General features: G+C 40.3%; 2 protein-coding genes across 3 annotated transcripts; both read right to left on the bottom strand.

Annotated features, from left to right (window-relative positions):
- Nucleotides 1-7: 7 nt before the first annotated feature.
- mtg1 (mitochondrial ribosome-associated GTPase 1) lies at nt 8-7,440 on the bottom strand. 2 transcript variants are annotated; one of them, XM_062058224.1, is made up of 12 exons: nt 7,187-7,440; nt 7,007-7,071; nt 6,110-6,214; nt 5,948-6,034; nt 5,820-5,876; nt 5,638-5,728; nt 3,936-3,997; nt 3,768-3,864; nt 3,618-3,699; nt 3,433-3,545; nt 393-521; nt 8-307 (listed from the first exon to the last, which is right to left on the bottom strand). In XM_062058224.1, exons 1-11 carry the CDS (start codon nt 7,287-7,289, stop codon nt 424-426), a joined length of 960 nt encoding a protein of 319 aa, XP_061914208.1. In that variant the 5' UTR covers nt 7,290-7,440; the 3' UTR covers nt 8-307; nt 393-423. The 2 variants fall into 2 exon arrangements, with proteins under 2 accessions (XP_061914208.1, XP_061914209.1); XM_062058225.1 differs by having other exon boundaries at nt 8-302.
- Nucleotides 7,441-8,297: 857 nt separating this feature from the next.
- paox (polyamine oxidase) lies at nt 8,298-27,172 on the bottom strand. The gene is made up of 11 exons (XM_062058219.1): nt 26,942-27,172; nt 20,712-20,888; nt 18,101-18,231; nt 17,843-18,030; nt 15,981-16,162; nt 12,177-12,346; nt 11,932-12,017; nt 9,736-9,848; nt 9,517-9,671; nt 9,319-9,451; nt 8,298-8,827 (listed from the first exon to the last, which is right to left on the bottom strand). Exons 1-11 carry the CDS (start codon nt 27,093-27,095, stop codon nt 8,691-8,693), a joined length of 1,626 nt encoding a protein of 541 aa, XP_061914203.1. The 5' UTR covers nt 27,096-27,172; the 3' UTR covers nt 8,298-8,690.
- Between the last annotated feature and the right edge of the window lie 317 nt (nt 27,173-27,489).

Below are 27,489 nucleotides of genomic sequence, written 5' to 3'. Positions count from 1 at the left end.
TATGCACTTCTGATTAAATTATTTATGTACACCATGGCACTGCACAGGATAATCCATCATTAGAAAACTTAAAAAAAAACAACAACAGCGTTTCTTTTACATTTGATTCCACTCTTTACAGACGTTTACTTGTGGATGCTCATTTGGAAGCGAGTAAAAAAAAAAAAAAGTTTCCCTATAAAACTGGAGTGGTGCTGCTCAAACTTTGAGATGTTGTGATGTATCCCAAAGCCTCTTCCTCTTGTTAGGAGCACTCGACTGTTCCTTATCTCCAGCACTTGTGTACATAATACCTTTATTATCTGTCCTAATGCAAATAAATACATGTTCAAACCAACTCCAGTGATCTGTTGTTTTCATTCTTGAAGCGAATATTGAGTTGTTTTACTTACAAGCGTAACTTCACTCGAGAAAAATGTTGTTTCAGTCCAGAAGGACTTGGCCAAGCTCTCCTTTCCTGAAGGCTCGGATGAAATCGTAAGCTGCTGCTGTGTAGTTAGGGACAGTGATGGTGATGTTGCCTAAAGGCAGACAAGTCAATATTATTACAATGCATTATTACACTACGTGCATATGTGTTGGCATGACAGGATGCTGGTTGACGTCTAAATTGTTTGGCTTTTGAAACAAGTTTTCCATAAGAAAGAAAAATTATCATAATTGAAAGCTTTAGTCACATTATAAGTGATATTTACAACTGTTGAAAGTGTAAAAAGAAGTGGAACACCGGCACTCCCATCAAATAACTAATACTAACTTACAAAAGCTACAAAACTGACAAATTAATAATAAACACAAAGTTGTGTTGGTTTAAGGTTGCAATAGTCGTGCCTCTCCTCATCGCGCTTCAAATAATGCAGCTTTTTTTAAATACTTTTATATATTTTTAAGCATATTCTTGTCACGGCCAGAGCGCATACCAATGCGCCCTCATATTTGCGCTCTGCTTGCCGCGCCTCGGCACGCGCCCATGGCCGCGTCACGCCCACATGCCGGCAAGGCTGTGGGCGATCAGCAATCAGCGTACCTGGACCTGATGAGAGGGAGCTGTATAAAGGACCAGTGGACCCAAGGATCCAGGCGGGAACTTAGTTTCTCAATGGTGTACCCCCCCTTTTCTCTTGGGGGAAAGACGTATGGCTCACCAGGATCCCCTCAGTTGGTGAGCCTGGTCTTTTGCCCAAGAGAAAAGGGGGGGGGGGGGGGGGGGGGTACACCATTGAGAAACTAAGTTCCCGCCTGGATCCTTGGGTCCACTGGTCCTTTATACAGCTCCCTCTCATCGGGTCCAGGTGCGCTGATTGCTGATTGCTGATTGCCCACAGCCTTGCCGGCATGTGGGTGTGACGCGGCCGTGGGCGCGTCCCGAGGCGCGGCAAGCAGAGCGCAAAGATGAGGGCACATTGGAATGCGCTATGGCCGTGACAATTCTACCATTTCTGGGTCATTAAAGAATAATTTTCAAGCATAACAATGGCTAAATAAAGTAAAAAAAATCACCACTACAGTAGTATTGGCCAACAAACCAATCCGATCACGCGGTTCAGTATTGTGCTTGCTGATTGGTTCAGGATTAAAAGAGTGTTAATGTGACTAAAGAGTGTTATTACAAGTATTTAGAAGGTCATACATATTTTTTATGCTCTGGCTATGAAAATATTTGATTTAGAATTAATGATTGGGGCATACTTGCCAACCCTCCCGATTTTCCCGGGAGACTCCCAAATTTCAGTGCCCCTCCCGGGGCAACCATTCTCCCGAATTTCTCCCGATTTCCACCCGGACAACAATATTGGGGGCGTGCCTTAAAGGCACTGCCTTTAGCGTCCTATCTCACCTGAAACCGTCACCCCAGCCGCATGCTGTCCAGGCGTCCGTTTTTCCTCCATATAAACAGCGTGCCGGCCCAGTCACATAATAATGTAGCGTTGGATGGGTTTAACAATGGTCTTTACTCGAAGATGTCGAGAAATGCTGACACGTTGTATTATCTTTTAACTGGTTTAATGATAACGTTGATTTCAAGCACACGCTCACACACACACACAAGTGAATGCAAGGCATACTTGGTCAACAGCCATACGTGTCACACTAACGGTGGCCGTAAAAACAACTTTAACACTGTTATTAATATGCGCCACACTGTCAACCCACACCAAACAAGAATGACAAACACATTTCGGGAGAACATCCGCACCGTAACACAACATAAACACAACAGAACAAATACCCAGAACCCTTTGCAGCACTAACTCTTCCGGGTCGCTACAATAACATCTACGGCTTTTGGAGCTCAGCGCACAACTGCACACACAACTAGAAGGAGACGAAGCAGAAGAACGAAGAAGAGACATGGCGACGACAAGTAAGAAGAAGAAATACGCTTGCAAGTTCCAAAATGATTGGAAAAAAGAATTTCATTTCATCCAGGACAGCTCAAAGGGGAAGGGGTATGCTGCCTGCACCTCAACCCCCCCCCCCCCCCAATGAACTAGCATCCAAGAAAAGATGCCAGGTATCTGGCTTGGGCACATCAGATTAGATCAGTGTGTTGCAAACTGAGCAGTTTAAAGTCCTGAATGGTTGGTTTATTCATTATTTTATTTTCAAATGTATTAGCCTGTGGAAAAAGTTAATGTTGATATTTACCTCAGAAGGCTGCAAATAAAAAAGAGGCATTACATTTTTATTTAAATTGTATTTGATATGCCATTGATATATTTTAATTATTATTATGATTATTTGAAACTCGATTTTGCATGTCACTATAAAGTTATATAAGCCTTGGTTGTTCAATATTCAATGCAAAACTTGTTTGGGTCCCTATTAAAACATTAATTTGTTCAACCTTGGCACGCGGCTTTGTTCAGTTTTAAATTTTGGCCCACTCTGTATTTGAGTTTGACACCCCTGCTATGAAGGATATTGTCATCCAATTTTTTTATTTTCCACTGTAGCAACCACTTTTTGACTTCCTGTGGAGGCCAAATACTTTTCCTTTTACCGTCGACCCTTGTTTATCGCTTATGGTTCCGGACATGACCGCTATAAATTAATTTATCCCAAGTAGGAATAATTCATTATTAATTAGACATAAATAACCCCCTTCAGTCACATTTACATTATTTTAATCCAATATAGTAATGCTGCCTGAGGCTGAGCCAATCAGTAGCCACGATACTGAATAGCAAACTCTGGTTTGGTGCCATCGACAGGGCAATCCTACTGTTGTATTAATACTTTTAGTTATTTTAGCCATTTTGATACTGGAAAATGCTTAATTTATCCCCCAAAAATTGTAGAATATGCTTAAAAAAATCTGCCCTGTGGTGAAGCCACGATATTTGAAGCGCGATGTGGCGAAGGACAACTGTATAGCGTATTCCTGCTTGCTTGTAATCAAATGTGTTTGTACCACTTGTTCTCGCTCACCAACTCCAGTGATGGCTTTGATCCGCTGCGTCTTCCCCAGTTTCACCGCGATGTGTTTGAGGATGTGCTGGATGTCATCGCTGGGCTCCTGCAGGTTGTATTTTTCCACGTAACTGCACACAAACGCAACACAAAAATGAATCACCATCTAGATAAACAATGGAACACAAACATCAAATTGATACCTGAATTTTTCCAATCTGTTCAGAGAATAGAGCAAGTAGTCAGCAATGATATCCTCACCGACTAAATGGTCCAGTATAGTTCCTGGAGAGCAGCACACGCATGTTTAGTAATTGTGTTTACTAGTAATTAAGCGTGTTGGGTTCACTTACCACATAACGCCAGCTTCATGCCCGTTTCAACACTCTCAATTTGCGGAGGCAAGACTCCCGGTGTATCCAGTAGATACACTATGGGGCGTTCACACACCTGATGGAATAAACAACACTGTATACACATGCGCATAAACAATGAAGTAGAAAGAAAAACATTCGAGTTACCTGAATTCTAGTGAGGACTGCTCGAGTTATACCGGGCTCGCCACCTACTCGGGACGCACGGCCTGAAAGAAACAAATTATTCAAAGTACCTTTCGTACTGCCTGAAAAAACGGCATTCCTGTTTTCGGTTGTAATTTCCTCCGGCTTCGTGTGAAAGCGCATACAGTTCAGTGTTCCCATTCAATTGTTTATTTTTTGCGGCCTGTCAGGAATATATTTGGACCGCCACAAGTATATTTAACGTTCTCTGTTCGCATTCGGTCATAAACACATTACAATGGGAATGGAACTCGTAGTTTCAACTCCGTACCGTAGATGGCAGGGTTAATGTAGCCCTGTAACTCTGCTTTTTAACACTCCTCATGCAACAAACCTAGTCAGCCAGAGAATAAGAAGCTGTAGCAGGAAGGATCGATGTTGACAGTTTAGCAACTTTGTGCTATAATCAAAAAGTACCTGCTCAGTGGCCTTGTGGTTAGAGTGTCTGCCCTGAGACTGGAAGGTCGTGAGTTCAAACCCCAGCCAAGTCATACCAAAGACATATACTGTAATATTGTACATGTAATTGTTATATATTGTATATATGATATAAAAATATATCAGTATATATGATATACTGTATATAGATTATGTAAATATTATTACGTACATATGTTATATTTTATATTGCTACTACGGTACATTTTTAGTCTATTTTATACCTGCATTGTCCTTTCCATCCTTTGTAACTGAGCTACTGTGTGGAACAATTTCCCTTGTGGATCATTAAAGTTTGTCTAAGTCTAAGACTATAAAAATGGGACCCATTGCCTCCCTGCTTGGCACTCAGCATCAAGGGTTGGAATCCCCAAATGATTACCGAGGGCGGCCACTGCTGCTGCTCTCTGCTCCCCTCACTTCCCAGGGGGTGAACATGGGGATGGGTCAAATGCAGAGGAGAATTTCACCACAATATTGTTGGGACTTTAATTTCAACTTTTATTCATAGCCCTGTGGGTTCTAATTTTTTAAAAAGTGACTAATGAGAAATCTAGCAACATTTTCTGATCTTATTGGACACTTTTGGAGACAAATTCACAATCTAAAAGGCCTCTGTTTTGCCTGGGACAAACAAACCCAAAAATAAGCCACAGAAGAAATATATTTTTTATTTCTAAACATATTTGTTTTACATCCATGCAAATTAAGACAATAACGCTATTTAAACCCCCAAAGCCCACTGCCACAAATAGATTGCAGTCCCGTGGGAAACAGTGCCCTCATTTCAGCAATATTAAAATTAAAAGTTAAAGTCCCAACAATAGTCACACACTCTAGGTGTGGTGAAATTATCCTCTGCATTTGACCCATCCCCATGTTCTCCCCCTGGGAGGTGAGGGGAGCATTGAGCAGCAGCTGTGGCCACGCTCAGGAATCATTTTGGTGATTTAACCCCCAATTCCAACCCTTGATGCTGAGTGCCATTTTTATAGTATTTGGTATGACTCGGCCGGGGTTTGAACTCACAACCTTCCAGTCTCAGGGCGGACACTAACCACAAGGTCACTGAGCAGGTCTACATTACTAGCTGTATGAAAGTCACAGGCAAATAAATTCCAAATCAAAAATTTCAGTTCTTCTGTAGTTATTGCTCTGTGTGAAAGAAGCCCATGTCATACAGAAAAATAAACATGCTCGGTATCAAGTAGCAGTTTTACAGTACCTTTTTTCAAATATGTTCTTCTTATTGAGTTAATAAGTGATGACTTTCCCACATTGGGCACTCCAATCACCATCAGGCAATAATTCATATTCTGGAAGTGACAAAATGACATGTAATTTATAGAACAAAGCATGGACTTTTATTTATCCACTAAAGGACACACATTGCTACTTTGTGTATACCTCTTCTCTGTTAAAGCGGTTTGACTTTTCTATAATCTCCACCAACGTCGGCATCAACTGCACAATAGAAGAATTAGAAGAAAGTAATTTAGACAATGTGATTGTCTGCAAGCAGATATTGCGTGTACCTTTTTGACGTTCTCATCTCGCTGCTTGAGACAGTCTGTGTATACAACATTCTGCACTCCATTTGTATTTAGTTCCTTTAGGATCCTCTGTAGAGAAAATGTGACAAAATGTAACAGCAGAATTTTTTTATTTTTTTTAAATAGTTTGAATGCATACAGCACCTGTTTGTTTGACAAGTCAGCAAGGTCCATTTTGTTAAGAACTAGCAGGTGTGGTTTGACATCCAGAGTTTCCTGAAACAAAGGGTTTCTTCCAGAGAAGGGAATGTGCTTCGCGTTAAAGACAATTATCATAGCATAAATACATGAGCAAAACAAAACCCCCTAAGAGCCATAATTCAGTTTAGTTCAGTTTCAGTTTATTTCCAACATGCATACGATACAATGTAATGCATCACACAATTCCAGTTGTTTCATTACAGCACGTCCGAAAAGGAGTAGGAAAAAGCAGAGCTTATTTAACCCTACCCCTTTTCATACCATAGCAATTTTATCCAATTTCCTTGTTCTCTGTAACAGAACACTGAACAAATCAATAAATAATATACAATAGTAAGCATACTAATATTAAATACATAAATAATCTTTGTCTCAATAAAAAAAATGGAGAGATAAAGGGTTCAAGATGTTCATCATAATTATTGTTCTGTGTACTTTGTGAACACTTGTAGTTTGAACAGTCTCTTAAACTGAATCATATTGGTGCTTTGTTTGATTTATTTGCTTAATCCGTTCCATCATTTAATTCCACATACAGATATACTGAAGGTTTTAAGTGTTGTGCGAGCATACAAATGTTTTAAATTAGATTTTCCTCTAAGGTTATATTTCTCCTCTTTTGTTGAGAATAATTTTTGTACATTCTTGGGTAGCAGGTTATAGTTTTGCATTTTAGATGTTTGCAAATGCACCAACTCGTTGAATTTTAATAATTGTGATTTAATAAATAAAGGGTTTGTATGTTCTCTATATCCAACATTATGCAATATTTAAATTGGCCTTTTTTTTTGTTAGTGAATGAAGCTCACATTTGTAGTTGTTTAGATTCAGAAAGGATATTCTGGCATCATGAATTTCTACGATGCAGTCCACATTCTTCAGGCTGGCTCTCATTTGTTTCAAACCTGCAATAAAATAATAATATTCTGTTACACACCAGGCTATTAAAAATAGTCAGGGATATACAATTATAATATAGTACATTTTTTAGTGTATTTTATGCCAAAAACTAGCAGTCACCTTTAGCCATGTGTCCAGGGAACCAGTGCGCCACTTCCCGTCCTCCAAAGTCAAATGTGGTTCGAAACTTAGCGACATTGCAGAGTGACCGGTACAGTTTCATGGCCTTGATAAGTCTATTGACTTGTTTTTATATTACCTTATATCTGTATATTGACTTTATCATGTTAACGATTAAACGTAAAAAAAAAGGATGCGCACCACTGTTTACAAAAGGACTCCAAACACTTCCTGTCATTTTCTTCCTCTACGGTTTTCAGTAGATTTAAGGGAGCTGTACGATACTGCCCCGAGCAGGACAATACACGAATTGCAGAATAACGCTGTACCAAACAGTGGAACATTTCAAACAAGAGTTAAACTCGGGTTAATTTGGAAGTAACACAAACAAAGTAAGCTGATATAGTAATTAATTAATTAATTAATAGTTGCTGAAGACAGTTTGGATTTTAAACTGGTTTGTATTCATTTGCTACATTTTCACTTTGAATTTCTCCTCTAGTCCATTGACTTAAAAGGCCCATCCATCCATCCAATTTTCTAACGCTTGTCCCTTTTGGGATCGCGGGGGGTGCTGGAGCCTATCTCAGCTGCGAAATATTAAAAAACTGTATAAATGTAACTTCTTCATAAACAATATTAAAATTCTCAACAAATTAAAAAGACCCACTGCTTCTCTTTCCACAGAACATGAATGATTATTGTTCAATTACTGTGTACATGTACAGTAATACATAAGATGTGAACTAACACTGTTTCTATAGCTTGTAGTAATTAGAATCAGAAATCCCCGTGGGGAAATTAAGATTTTCAGAGCACAATCCCATTCAAGAGCAGACAAACATTACAGGGAGACAGAACAGGATCACTGATGGGTCTGCCAACTTCCGTCGCCCCTTACAAAAAGGTGAGAAACAGGTAAACGCTGGGGAGGGGAGGGGTGGGGGAGAAGAATATTCTGTCTAAGCCTGGGCCCCTGGAGAGGGGGTTCAGACTGAGGCAAATGGGGGAAAAAACTCATAGCCATAGCACACATAAGCATGTGTGTAAGAGGGAAACTTCAAAAAACACATTGATTGATTGATTGAGACTTTTATTAGTAGATTGCACAGTACAGTACATATTCCGTACAATTGACCACTAAATGGTAACACCCGAATAAGTTTTTCAACTTGTTTAAGTCGGGGTCCACGTTAATCAATTCATGGTAAAACAAACAAAGGACATTAAAGACATTAAAGGAGCAGAGCTGATGCAACCAGTCATTTCTACACAGCCACAAAAGTAAAACAACAAGAAAAATTACATATACACTGTGGTGGCCTCTGCGGTGTTCCACACCATTGTCTGCTGGTGTGGGGGAAGCATAGCCAGAGACAGGAGCAGACCCAACAAAGCAACCAAGAGAGCCGACTCCACCCTCGGTCGCCCACCAACTCTCGGCCAGTGTCCAGTCCGCATGGATGAGCGTCCAAGGAGACCGAGGTGTCCGATACCTGCTCATTCAGCCAAGACACTGTGAAGCTTGTCCGTCTCGGCACTCAGCGCCAGCTCCGCAGCCCTGTCTCTCCAAACAGACTCTGGTGTGGCAGAGACCCAGCAGCTGGTCTCTATGGCCAAAAGGTTCCCGGGAGGCAGATCCAGAAGTTCACAAAAAAGCACAGCAGAAGTCACAAAAGTGCCACCCCTTGTCACACAGTCCCAAAGGGTCCCTTACCAAAAGGCAAAACCCCCTACATGAAAACAAGAGGGAAACATCAGGATGACACAAGAGCACAGAGCTACTGCCACCAGCAGCCACTACAGCGGCGCCATCTTGGAAAAAAGACTTGTAATAAATGTAGTATCTAAAAAATAACCATATTATTGGATGTAGTCAGGGATTTTGATGAATGATGTGGGAAGTCCATAAAGTAGAAAGAACATGCAAATGGCTGTATTGCTTTTATTCCCCTTTCCCATTAAATGCTGGGCCTCAATTCATCTTAATTTAGACCAATAACTGACATAAATTGCTTGTATGGCCCTGATTAAAAAAGATAAAGGATGTTGTATCAGTTAAATATATAATTCTATTCATGATACAGTAGACAAATCGGAGCAGTGTTAACTTTTTTAAAGCTTCGCCATACGATTCTGTGGCTGACTGGAAGAGTAGTGAGCGACCAGCCTGTCAGCTTCCCTCCAGCCAGTGAGAAGAGCTCCATGGACGGTGGAGTAGTAGGTAGGATGAGTCGCCTCCCCAGCAAACAACACCTGCAGGGGCTGCAACCAAAATGTGTGTAAGTTAATGGGAACACTTGAAAACAAATTCCGCAATGTACACAAACTTGTGACGGTGATGGCTTCGAAGGCAAAGGCTCCATCAAGTTCTCCAAGTCTTGCAATGAGCAACCTTTTGAAGGGTAACTGTACGATCCGCATGTCCAGGGGTTGTTAAACCATTGAGAGCGCAGGATTCTGCGTGGGCTGATGATGGGGTTGCCTAAAACACGCACGGTTAGTGTCAACTCTTTGTGTAAAAAAGCCATTAAAAGCTACCTATTCACCTGTAAACATGCGGACGAGTTGAGTGACGGCGTGCAGGACCTCCTGCTCAGGTAAAGTCTCCATGTACTCGGACTCATGCCCGGCGATCCAGCCACATAAAACATGGCCGTACCTGAGGGTTATCTCAGTTTTTATCCAGTAAACTAAGTATGCAACAGCAACAAGAATGTTTAAGGCACTTTCAACACCGTCATTGTCCAATCAAAACCATATACAGTGAAACCCCCGGAAGCCTTAAATAATTTGGAGTTCAACCAAAATCTTATGGAAAAATAGTCCTAGATCTTTCCTCCTAACCCTTTTGTACACTCCTAAATAACCCTCACACATAGAAACTCAGCTGACTAAATCACTTTCTACCAGTGGTGTGTCGTCAGGGCCAGCAAGGCCTTCTCTGCTGGCTTAACATAACCAGGAATCACGACCATAATTATAGGTACAATACTTTTTGTATTTACTTTCCCCAAATATCTAAAAGTATTCATATTCTCTTCATGTCATATTATGCTCCTTCCAATGCTGTTGTTTTTAGGTTAGAGTTTTTATCCAATCAGAATTCAGCTAGCTTATGCTGTACAAAATCTGCCCGGGGCCTTCAGAATCAACAACGTGGGCGTCCGTGCATTGTAAGTGATCGGGCACATACAGTTGATAGATAATTGCGATAGCCAATCAGATCACGAGTCGTTGTCAGTAAGGACTTCTAGATGGCCTCACGTTGAACGTGACGTTTACGCGTCCTGCGATTGGATACTCACGTTAGTGGATGAATTTGAAAAACACATAGAGTTGAGAGACAGTTGCGATAGCCAATCAGATCACAAGTTGTTGACAGTAGCCTATCTAGGTAGCCTGATGCTAACGAGACTGTGATTGGATACTCACTTGTCATTCCAAAGTGAGTATCCATTCACAAGTTGCAACTTAGCAGGAAGCAGGAAGTGTTGCGCCGTAACCCACAAAGAAGGAGAACAAAACGTTGATTAGGTGGCAGATATATATTTGCAAGGCCATTTTCAAGAAGGATATTTAAAGAGAAAATACATCCTGTGAGACGATGTCGGCCAGCTAGCTCAGCTGTTCTGGCCATGAAATGGGGAAATGCTCGCCATTTCCATTCGAATCAACCGACTACGATGGGCACCACCGGCTTATATGGCGTCGAATGGGTACTACAAATTGTGAGTTCAAATATTTTATTTAGCTTTTTTTTCACGTTTAATATGTTTTTTGCAATTTAAATTTTGACCGTACCACATAAGATATGCTTTAATTGCTGATGCGGGTTCATTGATTTTTAAATGCGCCAGAAAAAAACCTGTTTTGTACACTGTTGAGGTGTTTCAATGTGCCAGAAAAAAACCTGTTTTGTACACTGTTGAGGTGTTTCAATGCACAGTAGTGCGTAAATGTGTTTCTGTATAGTATTTCTCCCGCAATGGTCATGTGGTGACATCAATTATGGTATTTTGACAGGTAATCCTTGAAGTCGGACATCACTGGAGGCCTAGGTGGGAAACGCACGGCCCGCCACTGCTTTCTACCATGGCTATACAATACTGTATCCCTGGTCCACTAAGATCCAAACAACACGCGTTAAACAGCGTGTGCAATCTATACATTGCGTGTACTATTAGTGGACGTGTTGCAAGCGATCTACTAACATTGCACGTGCTATTCATAACTAGTGCAGACCGCCTTATTTAAAATACGTTTTTGCACGTCTATGCGGCTTTCACCATGGAGACCCGTCATCATAAACTACACATTCATTTTATCATGCTCATGATAAAATGAGTGGCGTTTTGCTATGTTTGCAAACATACAGCAGACACGTACCACTTTTTATGGGCATTTTAGAAGCAGTTCTGGAGTGCATTCACAATGAAACCTACTTTTCTTTAGCGCCGAAAGTGCACTCATTAGAGATAGACTGCACTTACTGCGCTCAAGACGCAAAAAATGCATACTTCAAGAAGTTTTTTTCATACAGGAGATATGTTAATATATATTACAGGTGAAAAAACAAATTCCGTATTATTTTTTAATACAGGAGATACTGTACCTTTGCACTAAAACTGAAAATGAAGTGCCCTGTAGCTCATTGAATGATAATTTACATGCGCTTCTTCACGCAAAACGGGGCACCCCCACAGATCGGGTAAAACATGTTTTATGCACAAATAACTGCTGACCTTTCAGTGGGTTCTACCACAGTGAAGCCAAATAATTTCTTTATCCAAGATCCCTGGACATCCTGCACCTGGTCCACTATGGCGTCCTGAACCGTGATGAGAAAAATGTGTTATTCTTACTTATTGTGGCCCACGCTTCGTTACAGAGGGTGAGAGAAGGCAGCGATTCAAAGATTTTCTCACAACATGACCTTTTCTGTTATCATTGTTTAGCTACAGCTGTGGTATTGGATGTGACAACTCACCTCATCCTCCCACACCAAGTAGATGACCTGGCAGTCGTCGTCCCACCATGGCGAATCAAACTCCACAAATATTTTATTGTTGGTGCCGAAGCCGAGTCTCTGTACAGAGTGCATCTTGTGTAAAGGAAGAGGAGGATGGAACAGTGTGGAATAGTGCTTCTTTAGGTAGCCTGGATAAAGACAAGTAAGGACAAACTAATATTAAGATTTACTCACAAGGAATACAAACTACAGTATGGCGCTTTTTAAACTAGCATTTTTTCTGTAGTGCTGATGACACAGAATGGCGTCCATCTAACAGGTATCAAAAGCTGCAACTAGCTGCAAAATGAACAGATGGCATTTATTCACCTGTGGGTTTTTTACGAACCCCTTCGAACTTTTCGGTTTACGGGCTTTTGTGCCGAGCCAAATGTGCCTTTGATACCAACGCTTCTTTCATTCATTGTGTGTCCCACTGGCAGCCATTTTGTGCCTGCTTGCATTGAAGATTTTAGTGATTTGTATGTCATCGTTATTGTTTTGGCTTGTTAATAAAGAAACTTATGTTAGTTTGATATACACTACTATATAGCACTTTATATTGTGTTGAAAGTGTACACACTTTTGCTAAAATATGGACTTTTGTCGAAGTTAGAACCCGTTATTCATATTTACAGTTTCTTTTGGAGACATGTGCTTCACTGTACGAATGTTTTCATTTACGAACCCTTTTCAAGAACAAATTGAGTTCTTAAATCGAGGTTCCACTGTATTACAAAACCCAAAACCAGTGAAGTTGGCACGTTGTGTAAATCCTAAATAAAAACAGAATACAATGATTTGCAAATCCTTTTCAACTTATATTCAACAGACTGCAAAGACAATATATTTAATGTTCGAACTAAGAAACTTAATTTTTTTTGGCAAATAATCATGAACTTAGAATTTAATGGCAGCAACACATTGCAAACAAGTTGGCACAGGGGCATTTACCACTGTTTTACATGGCCTTTCCTTTTAACAACACTCAGTAAACATTTGGGAACTGAGGAGACCAATTTTTGAAGCTTTTTAGGTGGAATTCTTTCCCATTCTTGCTTGATGTACAGCTTAAGTTGTTCAACAGTCCGGGGTCTCTGTTGTCGTATTTTACGCTTCATATTGCGCCACACATTTTCAATGGGAGACAGGTCTAGACTACAGGCATGCCAGTCTAGTACCCGCACTCTTTTACTATGAAGCCACGCTGTTGTAACACGTGGCTTGGCATTGTCTTGCTGAAATAAGCAGGGGCGTTCATGATAACGTTACTTGGATGGCAACATATGTTGCTCCAAAACCTGTATGTACCTTTCAGCATTAATGGTGCCTACACAGATGTGTAAGTTACCCATGCCTTGGGAACTAATACACCCCCATACCATCACAGATGCTGGCTTTTGAACTTTGCGTCTATAACAATCCGGATGGTTCTTTTCCTCTTTGGTCCGGAGGACACGACGCCCACAGTTTCCACAAACAATTTGAAATGTGGACTCGTCAGACCACAGAACACTTTTCCACTTTGCATCATTCCATCTTAGATGAGCTCGGGCCCAGCGAAGCCGGCAGCGTTTCTGGGTGTTGTTGATAAATGGCTTTCGCTTTGCATAGTAGAGTTTTAACTTGCACTTACAGATGTAGCGACGTTAAGTATTTTGTCTTTGCAGTCTATTCAATTAAATATAGGTTGAAAAGGATTTGCAAATCATTGTATTTAGTTTTTATTTACGATTTACACAACGCTCCAACTTCACTGGTTTTGGGGTTTGTACAACCACAGCGTTTGTTTTTCACAAAGCAACATGTCATCCAGCAATCAGATTATTATTAGTTTGACAACGTTAAGTGCCAGTCTATACGGTGGCACCTCAACCTAAGAGTGTTTTGAGATAAGAGCTGTCTCTCGGCTAACTGTTATGTTATAAGTTGCAAGCATTTCAGTTACAAGCATCCCTGCCATTAGTTGGCGTAGCAAATGTAAACATTAAACCTCGTAAGATCTGCTCAAAACATCTGGGGCCGTACTTATCAAGCTTCTTAGAGTGCCATTTTACACTTAAGTCCTGAGAATTTGCGAAATTTAGTCCTACTCTCAAACTTAAGAATAAAAGCTTTTTATCAACGTTCTTATTCTAAGAATCACTCCTACTCTCCACGATATTTAAGAGACCTTCAGAGGTGTCTTAAGTGGTTAGGAGTTGCCAGCAGGGGATGGCACTGAGGCGAGAGAGACGTGCGCGAACGTTCAGGGAACGGAACAATGTTTTGGTTTTTTTTGATGACGAGCAGCTGATCAAACGGTATCGTTTAGACAGAGCGGATATTATTTTTGTCACAGATTTAATACTTTTCGATTCCTTGTTGATTTCTGCATGTGTCTGCAGTGGGCTAGTATATATAGAGCCACCCACACCAGTTTCAAATTAGTTGCCCAATTAATGAATTGGAAAGAAAATGTTATGACAGTAGCGTATGTGTGTGGCCGTGAGGTGAGTGACGTCAGTGAGTGTGTGGGCGATAGAAGAGAGGGAGCGGTAGCGTGAGTGCCGGCGGGGACTAGTTTGTTTTGTATTATTTTGTAGTTTATTGTCAAAATATACACTCCCATTGTCCACTTAAATATTTCCAAGATATTTCTTTATTCTTAGACAACGGATTCCCTTCCGTGATTGGTCATTTCTATGGACACAGAAATGACGTCACCTAAAATTCCGTTTACGGCACATAGTAATGTCGTAATTCAGCTCTGAGTGTGACACTTAAGATTCAGTCCTACACTTCGCTGAAAGTGTGAGTAAGACGCTTGATAACTAACTTTTAAGTGCAGCTTTCAGCGAATAATTTATTTACTCTTAAGTCAACTCTTAGCAGACTTCTTAGGAGTAATTCTAAGAAGCTTGATAAGTACGGCCCCTGGTCTTACCCCCTAGCATTAGCTTAAAGAAAGATATAGACATAACTTTGTTTTTCTAACCATGGCAAGTAAGGAGGTGAGTGTGAAGGACAGTGCTGAGAAGAAGAAGCACAGGATATTCATTGAATTAAAGAAAAAAAATCATCAAAAACACTACCGAGCGTGTCGCCGACTTGGCAAAACAATTCCAGCGTATCACTGCCAGTCTGCACCATACTGAAGCAGAATATGTCGTTGTTAAAATAATATCGAAACAGTGGACATTCGTCCATTAAAATATGAAAAAGCTGCTGATGGTGTGTTTGACGGAGAAGCAGCTGGAAGGAGACACCCTAGAAGTAAATTTTCACGGTAAATGCTGTACCTTAATATTATTTCTACATCACTTCATAAAACTACTGTAGTTGTTAGTAGTACATTCTATTGTATTGTTTTTATACAAAATTTCTTATCTAAAATGTATGTTACATGTTAAAATGGTGCTGTTGGGGGGGAGGGCAAGCACTAATTAAATTGTTTTTAATGGGAGACTACTGTACTTATAAGGTCAGTAGGGTTATAAGACATTAAGATCCAGAACAAACCAATTTAAGAACAGTTTTTATGTAATTATTGCCCTGAAGAGTTAATTCTCATATTTGCGCAAGACCGCAATGTTTACACAACTGTTTTTACTTAAATACTCAAACTGCCAGGGATGTGAAAAATATCGTTTTGTATCTGTATTTGTACTTTTTGTGCCTGATGTCATTGCCCAATTTGTGCAGTGACAATAAAGTGAGCCATACCTCTTTGAAAGAAGCTTAAGACTACATAGGAGCTGATCAAAGACTATTAGTAGTGCACTCTTCTACACCCCATCATACCTAGAGGCACCGTCACGATCACATGATCAGCAGCCACCCTCTCCCCGTCTTCGCACTCAACAGTCAGGTGTGTGTCTGCCTTCTCTGTGTTGTTCCAGTGGATGCAGCGCACTGGCTTATTGTAGTTCACCAGACCAGCGGGAAGCTCAGACATCAGGTTTCGCAGGAGACCTTCATAACCACTGGAATAAGACAGAAAATACAACATAAGACGAACAGTCTACTGCAGGGGTGTCAAACTAATTTTATCCCAGGGGCCGCATGGAGGAAAATCTATTCCCACGCGGGCCGGACTGGTAAAATCATGGCATGATAACTTAAAAATAAAGGCAACTTCAAAATTGTTTTCTTTGGCCAAAAATAGAACAAGCCCATTCTGAAAATGTACACATGACAAATAATCCTCTTGGCAAAACACTTCAAATTAGTGGAAAATTGGTGCCGTTTCCAAAACACCATGAACTTAGACTATGTCTCAAATGTTTTTACAAAGCCATTAAACTTCAAGCACTTCCTGTTCAACATTATCACGTTGGCAGTTCATTAAAGACGTGTTCGGAAAAGCAACCGAGTGTTTCATCAAACCACCACATTTGTGACATCCACAACTGCCACAACACATTCATTTACCATCATTCAAATATTACAATTATAATATAATCAAAACAATGAAGTGAAGTGAAGTGAATTACATTTATATAGCGCTTTTTCTCAAGTGACTCAAAGCGCTTTACATAGTGAAACCCAATATCTAAGTTACATTCAAACCAGTGTGGGTGGCACTGGGAGCAGGTGGGTAAAGTGTCTTGCCCAAGGACACAACGGCAGTGACTAGGATGGCGGAAGCGGGGATCGAACCTGCAACCCTCAAGTTGCTGGCACGGCCGCTCTACCAACCGAGCTATACCGCCCCAATGATCAAAATGACACCACGAAAGCAGAATTAAAGGTAAAATAACTACAAATGTAACCAATGTGAACATGGTAGATTTAATCATAAAATAAAATAGAACAAACAACAAATGTAGAAACACACGTTTTTACAATGGAGTTCAGGGTGCACATCTTGCCGTCAACAAACCGCGGGCGCTGCGCGGAAATTTAACTACAACGATAATGGTCATGTTGACTTTGCATTTTACCGTTTCGTAAATTTTATCTGTTGAGTGGATAATTTACAATAAAAGAAGGTATTGTGCGTTGCTAAAGCATTAGTCTGCTGCCAGCCATAATCGACGCTGATTGGAGTAGCGGCAGCCAATCCAGAGGGTGCTTAAAGTCAGCTGACACGTCATCTTTAAACAGTGTCATGTGTGATGTGGGTTACACTTGAATTGCTATTGCGACATCCAGTGGACACATTTAGAACAGCAGTTTCTTTCATTAACAAACTGCAGCTCATGTCATACTTAAACTTATTTTGCGGGCCCTAGGCCGGATTAAACCTGTTCGCGGGCCTGATACGGCCTCCGGGCCGTACGTTTGACACCCCTGATGTACTAATAAATGATAAATGGGTTGTACTTGTATAGCGCTTTTCTACCTTCAAGGTACTCAAAGCGCTTTGACAGTATTTCCACATTTACCCATTCACACAAACATTCACACACTGATGGCGGGAGCTGCCATGCAAGGCGCTAACCAGCAGCCATCAGAGGCAAAGGGTGAAGTGTCTTGCCCACAGACACAACGGACGTGACTAGGAAGGTAGAAGGTGGGAATTGAACCCCAGTAACCAGCAACACTCCGATTGCTGGCACAGCCACTCTACCAACTTCGCCACGCCGTCTGTGTTTAAAGACTAATAATGTACTGTTGCAAGTTGGATTATTAAAAGTTGTATTACAAGTTGAACTACAAACCCTGGCAAGGTGCAATCAAGTCCCAGCAGAGTTTTATAGAGGCCATAAGCACCCAAGCCGAGGTCATCCATGCTGTGAGTTCCATTAACAGAACATTCCACCTTCAAAATGGTGCTGATCATGCACCGTAATAAAGATATTGTGGCTGCATCGGTTATTTTCCACTTGTCGGCTGCTCTTCGTAGCACCTGTGTCGAAACAAGACAAATGTTACGGTCTATTGCTGTGGTAAAAGACTGTTGTGATTGATGGTCATACCTCTGCACGGATAAATTGACCCACGGTGGGCCAAGGTTCTCCTCCTCTCTCCTGAAACTCTGAGCTCTCATCCAGCAGCTCATCAAACATCTCCTTGGCAGGATACACATCCTCAAGGCTTAACTTGCGACCTTTGATTAAAAAAAAAAAAAACACTGTATAAAATCACAACTATAACTAGAAAATGCCATTTCGGTACAAATTGCGTGTGAATGCCGAAAAGCCCAAGCTGTACTGAAATGCTAACAGTTAGCATGCTAACCAGATAGCATCGTAATGAAATCTAGGACTCCTGAGTAATGTACCAACAAAATCAGAAAAAAAGCTAGTAAGCTAACATGCTAACAAATAGCATATGTCAAGTTACAAAATACTTGACTCTGAGGTGTATCCTCGGAAAAATCTGCTAAAAAGCTAGCATGATAACATTAGCATGCTAGCAATTGGCTAACATTGTCGAGAAGCATTTTTTGAAATTGGTTGAAAAAGCTGGAAGTGATAACACTTTTTGATAGACAATAAGTGGTATAAGTGGAATGCCCTAACAGTTAGAGATGTTACCTCAGTAGAAGCATTCAAGTCCCATTTTAAAACTAATTTGTATACACTAGCCTTTAAATCAGGGGTGGGCAATTCATTTTTACCGGGGGCCGCATGAGCAACCCGAGCACTGCTGGAGGGCCACATCGACAATTTTTCAATTAAATTTTGCTCAATATTATTTTTGATATATACCGTAAGATAAATAATAATAATAATAATAATTAATAATAATAGTAATACTTCAACATAGTGTGTGTAACAGCATTCCATGACTAATATAAATAAATTAACATTAATAATAAATGACAGTAAAATAAGCACAAGTATGACTGAGGAGTCATAGGGTAACTTTGTGTGGTGTTTGAGTTGTCCGACTTTTTGTGTGGCCATAAACGCACCAGTGGTTTAGTGCTATGCGTGTTGGTGACAGATGACAAGTTGGTTTTGGCCTGGTTTGTACGGCAGAAAATGACTAGTTTTTCGAGATAGAATTGTTTTACTCATGTTTTTGGTGTGGTTATGTCCGAATATAAACAGTTTTGCTCAATAAAGTGATCGATATAATTCCTGTCCTCGAAGCTTCTCGATAGACGTTACAATAATTGAACGGTGTTCAATTGAACGGTGTTGACGAACACCGTTAGAGCTGCTTGTTGTCACTGTCACTCAAAGTTGCATTGCAAAATTACATAGAAAAAATATGTTTATTTTGTTTACAATTCAGATGGGATTTGATTTGGTGCGCGGCATATATTTGCTGCGCGCAGCGGACGCTTGAGCAGTGCGCAATTGCGCAGGCACGCACCTTAGAGGGAACGTTGCTTTGCAGTCCATGTCTTGTTGGAAACACGCCGTTCGTCATCAACTTTTCTCTTTTTAGCGTCTCTTGTGTAAACCGTGCATCACTTGTCGCTGCATGTGCACCTTCACTCGCAGGTTACACACGGACACACGCCCATAAATAATACTTTTCAAAATAAAAGCAGCACAGTTGTATTGCGCGCACGACATAGATGTTTTTTCAACTTTATTTTGTGATTGCAGCTGTTCACATTCACTCACAATCACGCACACGCATACGTCCACACGGAAGTAATACAAATAACGATTTTCAAAACAAAAGCAGCACCGTTGTATTGCACACTCGACATAGATACTTTTTAAAATTTATTTTGTAATTTATAATTGGCCTCACGCGGGCCGGACATGGACGCACAAAGGGCCGGATGCGGCCCGTGGGCCGCAGAATGCCCAGGTCTGCTTTAAATAGACCCCCCCTTTTAGACCAGTTGATCTGCCGTCTCTTTTCTGCTCTTCCCCCCTCTCCTGCGTGGAGAGGCAATTAGGTGACCACAGCTGACGCGCCAGGTGTTCAAAATCGGGACCCGGGGTGGACCACTCATCTGTGCATCAGTTGGGGACGTCTCTGCGCTGCTGACTTGTCTCCACTCAAGATGATCTCCTGCTGGCCCCACTATGGACTGGACTCTTACACTATTAACTAGATCCACTCGACGTCCATTGCACCGGTCGCCCGGGGTGGGGGTCCCCACATCTGCGGTCCCCTCCAAGGTTTCTCATTGTATCCCATTGGGTTGAGTTTTTTCTTGCCCTTATGTGGGATCTGAGCCGAGGATGTCGTTGTGGCTTGTGCAGCCCTTTGAGACACTTAAATAAACATAAATAAACTTTGATTGGTTGATGATTGATAGGTATAGGAAAGTGGCAAAATGTGAAATTTTTTGCACACAACAAATAGATAGTCCGAATACCCTGAATAACTGGAAAGTTTTGAGGGAGAAAGGGTTGAAATAGGTGAAAATGTGGATGAAGTAGTAAGAAAAAAGGTTGGAACAGTGTTATTGAAAAAACAAGGAAGTGTTTGAAGTTTGGAAAATTGTTGGTTTGACTGTCCAGGATGACTAAAATGTGTGGAATTGAAAACAATTATCATTGCTGTGAAAAATGTCCCCATAAAAAAATAACACAAAAACAAATGTGTCATGAATAAGCTGAACATTTTAAAAAAAAAGTATGTCACAAATTTAAGCATTAGAATCAAAGTCACCTGAGCTGGTGAATATATTGGGCACCCAGGGAGGATGTCCCCCGATGTCCATGGCTTGGTTCTCTGGCTTGAGGGCCCCTGGATCCAGCAGTCCATATTGTCGAGCCAACAAAAACACTGGGTTCTCCTCGGATGGCCCGTGGATCCAGTTTGCACCGATCTCTATTATGTTATCACCTACAGACAGAAAATGTGTCCAAGTCGAGATTGTGTTTCTTCTACACTTTAATTATTACACAATTGTTACATGATTAACTAATGTCTTCGATACGTACGGCTTAATCTGGGCCTATTTGCGGCCAATGGCAGAAATTAAATAAACAACAAGAAAAAACAGTGGAACTGTAAAAAATAAAGCACAAAGGGACAATGTTAAGTGAAAAAGCTATAATGTTGATACAGTTGTACCTCAACTTAAGAGAATTTTGATAAAAGAGGTGTCTCTCTGCTAATAGTCACAGGCAAAAGTTTAAATCACAGACATCACCATTAGTTGGTAACAAATTAAAAGTTAAAGTACCAATGATTGTCACACACACACACTAGGTGTGGCGAAATTATTCTCTGCATTTGAACCATCACCCTTGATCACCCCCTGGGAGGTGAGGGGAGCAGTGGGCAGCAGCGGTGGCCGCGCCCTGGAATCATGTTTGGTGATTTAACCCCCAATTCCAACCCTTGATGCTGAGTGCCAAGCAGGGAGGTAATGGGTCCCATTTTTATAGTCTTTGGTACAGTATGACTCGGCCGGGGTTTGAACTCACAACCTACCGATCTCAGGGCGGACTCTCTAACCAATAGGCCACTGAGTAGGTTGTAAATAATTTTTTTCAAGCTGGCTGACATCATTGGGTCATATTGGAGGGTGTATTGGATACTAATTGGAGGGTGTATTGGATACCTATACACCCTCCAATATGACCCACCAGCAACTAAAACAAGAAAAAACAGAAAACGGGACAACATACTTTGGTACAACCCCCCATTCAGCAAAAACGTAAGCACGAACATTGGACGCAAATTTCTTGCACTCATTGACAGGCACTTGTCACATATTGGTGGTGACGAACCCCAAGATGCAGAGATGGCAGGCTTGGTGCAGGAAAACATAATTTAATGTCCAAAATTCAGGAAAAACACAAACCAGTAACCAGGAACAGGCAAACTGGAAACAGGGAACAAGAAACCAGCAAACAGGAAACGAGGAACTTGAAGACAGTAAGCTGCAAACAGCTATCAGCATACAGGATACAGCAAACAGTCCACAGCATACAGCTTGCAGCTTACAGCAAACAATACTCCACCACTGACTGGAGGGAAAGGCAGGTCTAAATAGCAGCCGACTGATAGACACCAGGTGTGGCCAGGTGCCAATCAGCCGCAGCTGAGGGGAAACAGCGCTCAGGTAGACAAGCAGGAAACTGAACAAAAATAAGAGCGCTGACAGGAAATAAAACAAATACAGAGGAAAAACTAAAACATAACCAAACTGCCATGATGAATATCAAACAAACCATTGACTCACACAACAAAATGATTCTGAGCACACACAGACAAGCAACCGCTAACGACTCTAACTCCACAGATAACTGCAATTGCAGACAAAGGCCCACTTAACGGAAACGGTTTAAAAACATCAGTTGTTTACAAAGCCAGCGTCACCCGCACGGACACCGAGACAACACAGAGACATATATTGGACTCACAGAAAACACCTTTAAAACCTGTTACAACAGGCACACAACATCATTCCGTAGGCCCCAACTCAAGAACTCCACAGAGCTGAGCAAATACATATGGACTCTTAAAGACAATAAAATTGATCACGCCATTACATGCCGAATTGTCGCATCTAGCTCATCATACAACAGTGCAGCTAAAAGATGTAACCTGTGCCTGAAATAATTTTTTAAATTATATACCACCCCAGAATGTCCACATTAAACAAACGCAACAAACTGGTCTCATCATGCCGGCACAGAAGCAAGGCACTACTGCGCCCCGGGCTGATGTAACAGTTGGTTGGGGGCGCATAATAAATGAAAATAACATAACATAACATAACTGTGTAACAATGGCCACACCCCCATGTAATGTACCCTATATATATGTAACAACCACAGACACTTCAATAAACTCCCCTGTAGAGCAGTAAAACCTGCGAAACAGGCTTGTAGGAATGAAATTGCCATTGTGTTTTTAACGTATATACAGTCAAAAGTTTACATACACTCGTAAAGAACATAATGTCATGGCTGTCTTGAGTTTCCAATAATTTCTACAACTCGTATTTGTTTGTGACAGAGTGATTGGAGCACATACTTGTTTGTCACAAAAAACATTCATGAAGTTTGGTTCTTTTATGAAATTATTATGGATCTACTGAAATTGTGACCAAATCTGCTGGGTAAAAAGTATACATACAGCAATGTTAATATTTGGTTACATGTCCCTTGGCAAGTTTCACTGCAATAAGGCGCTTTTGGTAGCCATCCACAAGCTTCTGCTTGAATTTTTGACCACTCCTCTTGACAAAATTGGTGCAGTTCAGCTAAATTTGTTGGTTTTCTGACATGGACTTCTTTCTTAAGCATTGTCCACACGTTTAAGTCAGGACTTTGGGAAGGCCATTCTAAAACCTTAATTCTAGCCTGATATAGACATTCCTTTACCACTTTTGACATGTGTTTGGGGTCATTGTCCTGTTGGAACACCCAACTGCGCCCAAGACCCAACCTCCGGGCTGATGATTTTAGGTTGTCCTGAAGAATTTGGAGGTAATCCTCCTTTTTCATTGTCCCATTTACTCTCTGCAAAGCACCAGTTCCATTGCCAGCAAAACAGGCCCAGAGCATAATATTACCACCACCATGCTTGACGGTCGGGATGGTGTTCCTGGGATTAAACGCTGGGTATTGTGGCCAAACAGCTCAATTTTTGTTTCATCTGACATCACATGGACAAAGATAAGACCTTCTGGAGGAAAGTTCTGTGATCAGATGAAACAAAAATTGAGGAGAGGGGGTCTATTATAAATGGTATTTAAACACAAGTGTTCCAATAGGACAGCAGAATGAAGAGATTCGGCATACTTCTTCTCCTAGAACTCCAGCTCTAGTCCGAGGCTCGCTGAAACAAAACAAAGCTGTTTGTTCGACGATTCCTTTTTGCCGTCTTCGTGGCTCATCACGCAGCAAACAGTCACTCTGTCCTGGGAGAGTGACACGACCAACAAACATACAACAATACTTTTGACCCAGCAGATTTGGTCACATTTTCAGTAGACCCATAATAAAGTAATTAAAGAACCAAACTTCATGAACGTTTTGAAGTATGCGCTCCAATCACTCTATCACAAAAAAATAAGAGTTGTAGAAAGTAATGGAAACTCAAGACAGCCATGGCATTATGTTCTTTACAAGTGTATGTAAACTTTTGACCACGACTGTATATATATATATATATATATATATATATATATATATATATATATATATATATATATATATATACATACACTACCCACAAATGTGATGCTCCAGAAACTCAATCTGCTCAAAGGAAGGTCAGTTTTGTAGCTTCTGTAACGAGCTAAACTGTTTTCAGATGTGTGAACATGATTGCACAAGGGTTTTCTAATCATCAATTAGCCTTCTGAGCCAATGAGTAAACACATTTTACCATTAGAACACTGGAGTGATAGTTGCTGGAAATGGGCCTCTATACAGCTATGTAGATTTTGCACCAAAAACCAGACATTTGCAGCTAGAATAGTCATTTACCACATTAGCAATGTATAGAGTGTATTTCTTTAAAGTTAAGACTAGTTTAAAGTTATCTTCATTGAAAAGTACAGTGCTTTTCCTTCAAAAATAAGGACATTTCAATGTGACCCCAAACTTTTGAATGGTAGTGTATATATATATATATATATATATATATATATATATATATATATATATATATATGTATATATATATACATATATATATATATATATATATATATATATATATATATATATATATATGTGTGTGTACAGCTCTGGTAATGGGTACATTCGCACCCACCTGCACAAAGGTACTTCAAAATGTAACAATCAAAATAAATATGACTTTTTTTTGTTTACTAGGGCATGCATATATAATATGCATTAGTTTGACCATTTAAAATCAACGATAATAAAAAGGAGATGCTTGGAAATAGCATAAAAATGCCCAAAAAACTTGGAAAAACGCGATTCATAGCGTTACTTTTTGGTGTAACCATCATGAGCGTTCTGTTCAGGTATATTTCTTTTATATTTTGATAAATCCTCATAAATAGGTATTGATCAATCTTTAAAAGCCTACTGAAATGACATTTTTTTATTTAAACGGGGATAGCAGATCCATTCTATGTGTCATACTTGATCATTTCGCGATATTGCCATATTTTTGCTGAAAGGATTTACCGGTAGTAGAGAACAACGACGATAAAGATCGCAACTTTTGGTATCTGATAAAAAAAGCCTTGCCTGTACCGGAAGTAGCGTGACGTAGTCAGTTGAAAGGCTCCTCACATTTTCCTATTGTTTACAATGCAGCTAGAGCGATTCGGACCGAGAAAGCGACGATTACCCCATTAATTTGAGCGAGGATGAAAGATTTGTGGATGAGGAACGTTAGAGTGAAGGACTAGAATGCAGTGCAAGACATATCTTTTTTCGCTCTGACCGTAACTTAGGTACAAGCTGACTCATTGGATTCCACACTCTCTCCTTTTTCTATTGTGGATCACGGATTTGTATTTCAAACCACCTCGGATACTATATCCTCTTGAAAATGAGAGTCGAGAACGCGAAATGGACATTCACAGTGACTTTTATCTCCACGACAATACATCGACGAAACACTTTAGCTACGGAGCTAACGTGATAGCATCGTGCTTAACTGCATATAGAAACAAAATAAATAAATCCCTGACTGGAAGGATAGACAGAAGATCAACAGAACATTTAAACCATGGACATGTAAATACACGGTTAATGCTTTCCAGCCTGGCGAAGGTTAACAATGCTGTTGCTAACGACGCCATTGAAACTAACTTAGCAACCGGACCTCACAGAGCTATGCTAAAAACATTAGCTATCCACCTACGCCAGCCAGCCCTCATCTGCTCATCAACACCCGTGCTCACCTGTGTTCCAGCGATCGACGGTGCGACGAAGGACTTCACCCGATCACAGATGCGGTCGGCGAGACAGAGGAAGTTAAGGTGAGTTCGGCGGATAGCGCGTCTGCTATCCATCTCTGTCCTCCTGGCTGTGTTGCTGTAGTCCGCCGCTAATACACCGATCCCACCTACAACTTTCTTCTTTGCAGTCTCCATTGTTCATTAAACAAATTGCAAAAGATTCACCAACACAGATGTCCAGAATACTGTGGAATTTTGAAATGAAAACAGAGCTTTTTTGTATTGTATTCAATGGGGTACCAATACTTCCGTATCAACCGTTTACGTCACGCGCATACGTCATCATATCTAGACGTTTTCAACCGGAAGTGTGGCGGGAAATTTAAAATTGCACTTTATAAATTAACCCCGCCGTATTGGCGTGTGTTGCAATGTTAAAATTTCATCATTGATGTATAAACTATCAGACTGCGTGGTCGGTAGTAGTGGGTTTCAGTAGGCCTTTAAGCTGTGTGTATTTGATTTCAGTTTGCTTTTGACATCTTATTTAGAATTGTAGTTGAAACTTTTACAACCTTGTGTTGCGCTCATGATGGCGTAACCAAACTAGATTATTTTGAATATTTATTCCCTTTTTTACATTTAGTATATTTAAATATACTGTTTTATGCTTTTTTCTTTTTGGAACATGTACTATACATATAATACAATAAAGTCCCATATAAAATTATGTTTTTAGCAATACTTTAATTTTGCCTTTGAAAGTAACACTCCAATGTCCATTAGTGGAGCTGTAAAAAAAAAAAAATATATATATATATAATTAAATGTATCTAAATTAATGTCAATGGAAGACGTTGATTTCAGATTAAAAGCTCAATTACATAACTAGTAAATGGAGGTACTAACAACCAATAATAAAACATAACTTCTGTGGATAAGGTTTTTTTTTTTTTTTTAAACCATTTTACAAAAATAGCCAAATAAAATTAGAAAATGCTTTACGTTATTACAGTAAAAAAGACATAGTGAGTAAATTAGTCAAATTTACTCACCAAATGTTCCCGTTTTTATCCTCCCTCCGCTTCGAGCTGAAGCTTCTAGTATCTGCACTTGGTTAAATCCTGCTTTAACGAGTTTATGTGCCGCTGCTAGCCCTGATATTCCACATCCCACTATCACTATTCTAGCTTTGACACCGTTGGACATGTCTGCCTTGCTGGACTCCACAACACAACACAACACACCTCACTAGTGCACCGTTGTACTCATACGCAGACGTCTGTGTTCTTCCGGGTGAGACTTCCGCTGGTAAGCTTCAAAATAAAATGATTTTTCCGGTCTTTGGGGTAAATAATAGACTATAGCATTGGTTAATTACAAATGCATTTTCTATATTATACTATAATCAGCTTTCTACATTAAATTCAAAAATTTTTGCATTGACTTTTTTTTTTCTACAAAAATTGGCAACTATTTGAAACCGTTATAAGTGCACATATGTTAATGTAAATTATATCTCAATGAATTACAATTTAAGTTAGGTAACTAGTTCAATATTCTACTGTATATTACAGGTTCACCACACACAGTGAAATATTTC

The sequence above is a fragment of the Entelurus aequoreus genome, linkage group LG09, assembly GCF_033978785.1.
Source record: "Entelurus aequoreus isolate RoL-2023_Sb linkage group LG09, RoL_Eaeq_v1.1, whole genome shotgun sequence".
Classification (NCBI taxonomy): domain Eukaryota; kingdom Metazoa; phylum Chordata; class Actinopteri; order Syngnathiformes; family Syngnathidae; genus Entelurus; species Entelurus aequoreus.
Note: the sequence above shows the minus strand (reverse complement) of the source record. Positions and strands in the feature narration are given on the sequence as shown.

Excerpts from the sequence above, each read along its gene's own strand:
- mtg1 (XM_062058224.1), bottom strand. The coding sequence starts at position 7,289 with ATGAAACTGTACCGGTCACTCTGCAATGTCGCTAAGTTTCGAACCACA. Across the intron at positions 5,877-5,947 it reads GAGATGAGAACGTCAAAAAG|TTGATGCCGACGTTGGTGGA; the intron begins GTACACGCAATA and ends TCTATTGTGCAG. Across the intron at positions 3,700-3,767 it reads CATGAAGCTGGCGTTATGTG|GAACTATACTGGACCATTTA; the intron begins GTAAGTGAACCC and ends GCTGCTCTCCAG.
- paox (XM_062058219.1), bottom strand. The coding sequence starts at position 27,095 with ATGTCCAACGGTGTCAAAGCTAGAATAGTGATAGTGGGATGTGGAATA. Across the intron at positions 12,347-15,980 it reads GATCGTGACGGTGCCTCTAG|GCTACCTAAAGAAGCACTAT; the intron begins GTATGATGGGGT and ends GTCTTTATCCAG. Across the intron at positions 9,849-11,931 it reads GTGGTAGAACCCACTGAAAG|GTACGGCCATGTTTTATGTG; the intron begins GTCAGCAGTTAT and ends GATAACCCTCAG.